At 34.1% G+C, this 6376-nt stretch overlaps 1 protein-coding gene across 1 annotated transcript in view; it reads right to left on the bottom strand.

Moving 5' to 3' along the window:
- Positions 1-5645: 5645 nt before the first annotated feature.
- The window catches only part of LOC133179689 (uncharacterized), a 759-nt gene continuing 28 nt past the window's right edge, over positions 5646-6376 (bottom strand). The window contains exons 1-3 of the mRNA XM_061314382.1: positions 6208-6376; positions 5869-6049; positions 5646-5715 (exon numbers count right to left, since the gene is read on the bottom strand). The exon at positions 6208-6376 is cut by the window's right edge and continues 28 nt beyond it. Of these exons, the coding sequence (XP_061170366.1) occupies positions 5646-5715; positions 5869-6049; positions 6208-6376 (420 nt within the window). The remainder of the gene's footprint in view (positions 5716-5868; positions 6050-6207) is intronic.

Genomic DNA, 6376 nt, shown 5'->3' with positions numbered 1-6376 from the left:
CATCGTCCTGTGATTGTGTTTACATCTTAAACATGTTTAGCACAGAAACGTTAGTTACTTGGTAACTCCAAACTCTTATCCACATCAACATGTTTAGATCCTAAACATGTGAAGTTTAAACGAAATTTGTTCCCTTCGCGTTTAGCATGTAAACATTTTCTTGAACATGTTAAACCTAAACATGTATATATTGTGTCAGTCTTCGACGAATCCCGGGAGTCCGAAGCCCGGGACCTGGTAAAATTGGAAGTAGGCATGTAGAAATTGCATACTTACAAGCCCGAAGGGCATGTAAATTCTGAGGCCTAAGCCTACGCATTATCAAATCAAATAGTACCAATAACATTAAATGTACTTAAAAGTCTGATTTTTCATCTAAAGTGGAGCACCTAATAAAATTTTAACGATAGTTTATTCTATTGCGATTTCCAAGGAACTCTTTTGCAAAGGAGACACAAAAAGTGTACAGGTTGAAAACAATATTAATGGCGAGACAATAGATCGATAGAAATGGATTTCGGATCATTTCCTTGGCATGAAAATGCAAATGAGAATAAAATTACTTGATAACAATACTTGATAAAATTTTGGGCATGTAAATATTTGTTCGGGCTAGCATAAAAAGTGGTTAAACCTGCCAGAAGGGCATGTACTGAAAAAAAGATTTGACGAAGACTGTTAAATCGAAAAGAAATTGGTTGGTCATCAAATTAAACAGTTAAAGTACCTTGTTCATCCATCTGCAAAGCGCCTGAGTGCATATCATGTGACTGTCCTTTAACTGTTAACCACATTCTTTAATACATAGAGCAATTTATTTCCTAACAATTTACATATTTTTAAATTTTACGTCCGTCGGATGGGACGTTAAACGGTGCCCCGTGTCAAGGATAACAACCCCCTTGGCACGTAAAAAATCGTTCTCTGGATTTCGAAAAAGAGTAGGCTAACTGGGGGCCGCCAGAGAAGCCAGAAACCTTTCAAATACCGGTCATTAAACTTAATTTTCAGCCGAAATATGGCTGAAATATTGCCGACTCGGCGTTAAACAATAATCAATCTATCAATCCATCTGCAAAGCAAAATAGCATGATTGAAAAGGGCGACGAACATGTATCAAATTCGTCCAGGAAACAATATACAACCAATCGAAATATGTCTGTTCCACCGGAAACAAAAACGACAACCGATAAACTACATCATTAGAGTATTTTACTTTCCCATAAATATCTTTTATAGATTAAGTATTTGAAATGATTTATAGATATGTTATTCAGACTGCAAATATTTAGAGTAACGTCTAAAAACTCTTTAAAGTTCATTTCCAGTCTCGTGTTTTTCTTTCCTCAAAATGAGAAGTTGTCTGAACGAGATCTCTGAAATGTTAAAAGATTAAGACACCAATCTTAATTGGATAATAGATCCTGAGGAGTAAACGAAAACATTAGGGTTTAAACGCGTCAGCCGTCACTTCCGGTCGTAACAGGAAGTAATCAAAGAAATCACAAATTTTAACTTTTCCTTTTCAAATTAAAGCTTACATCACTTTATTGCATATATGTATTTTTTCAAAAAACAGAGGATATGAAAATTGTTTTTATTTAAAAGTTATTTATGAATTTTTTTTTAAAATGTTTTCATTTGCATACTCAACGATAAAATACTGCATATATAATTTTGGTTTATCGAATTTACGAGTGGTAAATATAGTGCGTTAAATAGAGCAAAACTAAAAATGCAATATAGAGTAAACTAGTTTGAAAAAGAGACTACGTACAATGCTGTCATTTTTAATTTCTACACCGAACTGTGGTGTTACGGCAGCTTTAATGATTTTCACACACTTCCCCTCCTGAAGTTTTAAACGCATGTATTTCTTGAATTTCGAAATACTCGTTATTTCCCCTTGAAATAAAGAGTGAAACGTAGGTTATTTAATTGCAAGCAATGCTTCAAGACGAAAGGAAACGTGCGAAAACGCATTTCAGCCAATCTGGCACCTGATCCCACCTCTGATGTTCGGAGGTCCGCGTTTTGCTCTGCTGCTATTTTGTATTGTTTGTTGGACTTTTGAGCCTGAATACTGTTCGTTATCTCCATATATTTCACTCCTAAAATGACCTCTCTTTTCTTGAAGACGATAACATGAGGATGAATTTCTTCGGTTACTGTAGTTCCAGTCTTTCCGGGGCAGATGGGTGCTTTTTTCCTGGGGTTCTGGAGACTGTTGAAGTCTTTGGATTGGAGGAGTTTTGCTGCATAGAGCTTAGATGCCTACGGAATTCCTCTAGTTCTTTGGTGTTCTCATCGTAGGGTTGTAGTACATCTGTGTTCAACTGTTTCCTGATGGATGCGCTTTCTTGGGTAGCAAATCCTACTTTTTTTATTGTTTCTCCCTTATCCTGTTGGCCTCAATATCTTTTCCTTGATTTGATTTGAGAGGAAATCTCTGACCTTCTGCGAGGCTTGCTTCTGGATGGCGTCGGTAAGTTCTTGAATTTTTGGTCCTCTTGCTCATTAAACTCTTTTACAATATTTTCAGACTCGCTTTCATGTTTACAATCCATACACAATATGAACACTGATCATCCATACATTTTGGATATATTAAATAAGTTTTATCATCTCACTAAACAAGGTAAAAATGTCGAATTTTGTTGGATACCGAGTCATTATGGTATTCCAGGTAATAACAAGGCTGATAGTTCTGCAAAAACTGCTCTTCAATATGAAATTGTACCTTTTAAAATTCCTTACACTGATCTTAAGTACTTAGTGAAACTTTACGTAAATTGTCTTTGGCAAATATTTTGGGATTTTTGTGATAATAATAAACCGTATACCATACAAAACAAAGTTAATCAATCACCTGACTTTGGCCTGAAACGTCAAGACGAAGTCATTATTTCAAGAATAAGAATTGGACATTCCAGGTTTACACATTCATATTTACTGAACGGGGAAAACAACCGGAATGTATTTCTTGTGACTGTGCAATAACTATGAATCATATACTTTTAGAATGTTCTGATTTTACACCTGTTCGAAATAAGTATTTTAATGGTGTGCAAACGATGCATGATCTTTTTGCAAATGTGAGCCCTAGTGCAATTTTGCAATACTTGCAAGAAACTGATTTTTACAATGAGATTTAAATGTATATATTTTTATTAGCATTTTTGTAATTTTCAATTGAACTGTTTTTATTTTTTAAATTCCAAGTCCGTCGGATGGGACGTAAAACGGTGCCCCGTGTCAAGGATAACAACCTCCTTAGCACGCTAAAAATCGTTTCTCTGGTTTTCGAAAAAGAGTAGGCTCATTGGGGGCCGCCAGAGAAACCAAAAAACTTTCAAAACCGTTCATACAGTATTATAATTCCTACCGCCGAAATATGGCTGAAATATTGCCGACTCGGCGTAAAACAATAACAATCAATCATCTTGCTCATTAAGTACCTTCAGGAAACATTTAGTGTTGATACTATCAAGATGGGTACTTTCCAGTCTTGTTTCCGTGAATGAGACTTTCAGATTTTGTTTAGAAAGTTCAAGTCGTTCCTTGTGGATTTTGTTATTTCAAACAATCCATTTTCTGTTTTGTTCTGGGTTAGATTTGCTTCCGGTAGACGAATAGTTAGGTCCCAATCATCGATCTTGAAGAGAACTACTTGGTTTGCTGGTATTTCAAACTCGTCGTCCTTGGTGTTATTTTTATTATTGCTGCCTTTTTAAGAGAGAGTCGACTCAAGTCTTTGTAGCATAACCCGTAGAGTGTAAAGGTTTTACAAATTTTAATGATATAACTTTAAGACGGTATTCTATGAATCACTACTAAAAGTTAACAGATAATTCAGTTTCTGTGATGTTCAAGAGGTCTCCGATCATTAGCAGATGAAAAAATTAGCTAGGATGCGTCAATGTGTTATCATTCTTTTAGTTTCAATAAAAATGTCTAAAGTGGCCGGAGGGAGAAGCCTCAATAAATTAGGAACAAGTCGATCATGTTCAAAGAAGGCGATTCACGGGATGATGCCTGTGGGACATTGTCCTAGATACAATGTCTGAAAAGAAGGACATCAATTAACCAAACACATTGATTTTATTTGGACCCCACACTCTAAAACAAACTTTGCCAATCACCATCAATCAATGTGTACAGCACACGCTAAAAGTATCCCTAGAATTAGAATTTTCCCTCTAAATTTCCCCATGAGAGAAATGAGTGATTTTGGGTATAGGTATGATTTATTAAAACAAGGAAACTTCAGTCACTCACTGCTGCAATTAAATCTAGAGACAATTTAATCGAGGAAATTCGGCGTATATGGGCAAGTAACACGCCTGCTTACATTCAAAGTTTTTAAGGCTCCATCCCCAAGCAGTTTCAAAATATAATCAGACTTTAAGGACACCTTACGAAGTATTAAATCGTAATTAATTGGTTTTTTTTTTATTATCAACGTATTTTCATTGAAATTTTAGCTCGTAATTTAACATTAGTTCTTTAACCCCTTCACTCCCACACCGGTCAATTTTACGGGTGGCGAGTTGAAACACAACTTCGCGAAAATAAGATTTTCGTATCTATTTTATGATAGCATAAAGGTATACAAACTATATATCATCTTTTTGGAAATTTTCTCTACTTTTTAACTATGAAAAAAATTTTGTGTCTTAATTTCGGTGATGAATAGATTTTACGTTTTGAAGACATACATGACTTCTTGAAAATGGCGCAATTTTCCATAGTAATTGACGATTTTCCCGACGATTGACGTTTTTTTACCTGATTAACTTAATAAAGAAAGTATGATATATTCTTAAAGAATATTTTCTTTGCTTTTAAAATATGTAAAGATTATTGTTATTACTTTAAAATATTTTGTAAAAACAAGAATTTTCTTACAGTTATGTGTTTTTTCTTGTTTTTATTCGTAATATTTAAACAAAGCTCAGATTTACGTGTATTTCTGTACTGAAATAGGGAAAACAAAATAAAGCTTGTAAAAGGAGGGGAAATTTTCTTTTCAACAAGTCTTTAAAAGTCTTCTTACTCTCAGTATTTTCTTAATTACGATAGATTGAATTTGTGACCTTCGCATAATTTTTGTGAAAAAATCGGGGGCGATCAATATTTAACGTCAAGGTCAATTTTGTTGCGTCTTACTCGGAACAACATATTGTTTTATAAGTACTGTTTTAATATATACATTTAATGAAATAAATGCTTAATACAAAATAATTGGTTTAAAAAAACAAATATATACTACATGTATCTTTCTACTTTTTTTTATATCATGAATTTATCTATATTACATGTACAATAATGATTAAAAAAACTTTGATTCCCTAACCGTCTTTACTTCGAAAAAAAAATCAGATTTAATGCTGCTGTACGTTATATATATTCTTAATATGAAATGTAATTAGATCTACATGTATACTAACACGGAATTTGACAACTTCAAAAGCGTCATGCAACTTGGTCTTTAGCAGCATCTCTCTGAAATATCATTACATTAAAAAATAATTTAAGTGACATAAATGTCAATAAAATTTTCCTGCCTATAGGCTTTGACTGTACCATTTGAATTCATTGAAATTATTTAATAACTAAGTTTTTGCTGATACATCCGGTAACACTCAAACTCCCAGATCATCCAATATTTCCATAGTTTGGGAGGCTTCACTGGACTCTGCATTAGCCACTTCACTAAGAAGAAAAGCTTATATATTAGCAACAGAAAAATTGCCAAGTTTTATTAAACCATCAATTCAAATCAGAGTTAATGAACCAATTATGTACACCATATTTGATACACATTTTCATGTTCATTAAACAGCATATTAAACTGATTGAACCTACCCCATTTCCACGTGATAAGCTTCATCAGCTGCTTTCTTCGTGGTTAACTGGGCTATACTTTCTACATTTTCTCCTGCACGCCGCTCCATAGCCATTAATGTCTTATTGTTCACTGTTGTTATGTTCAGCGTAGACAGGAGGTTATTGACTCGATCTGGCCCTCCAAGACTGTCTGTCATAGCTAGAAACAATGTATTCCTGTACAATGACTGTGCACAAGTGGTTTGAAAAAAAAATGGTATTAAACAGTGAAAGTTTATTTTAAACATTATATGACTGTTACTCAGTGTAAAAATCTGAGATTTTCCTTAATTTCTGAAACTATTTGAAATTACAAACCTGTGCCTAATTTAGTATTCACAACAAAACATGGCATCCCTGTTCTTTTATCTTTCTGTCGATGCGTCTTCCCATATGGTACCATGTTAACTTCACCACACTCGGGATTCATGCATACGACATACAAATATCCACCAAGGCCTCGTCGTCTCTCTCCTATAGCATTTTC

The sequence above is a fragment of the Saccostrea echinata genome, unplaced genomic scaffold, assembly GCF_033153115.1.
Source record: "Saccostrea echinata isolate AGI-Se365-2 ecotype Australia unplaced genomic scaffold, CSIRO_AGI_Sech_v1 ptg000005l, whole genome shotgun sequence".
Classification (NCBI taxonomy): Eukaryota; Metazoa; Mollusca; class Bivalvia; order Ostreida; family Ostreidae; genus Saccostrea; species Saccostrea echinata.
Note: the sequence above shows the minus strand (reverse complement) of the source record. Positions and strands in the feature narration are given on the sequence as shown.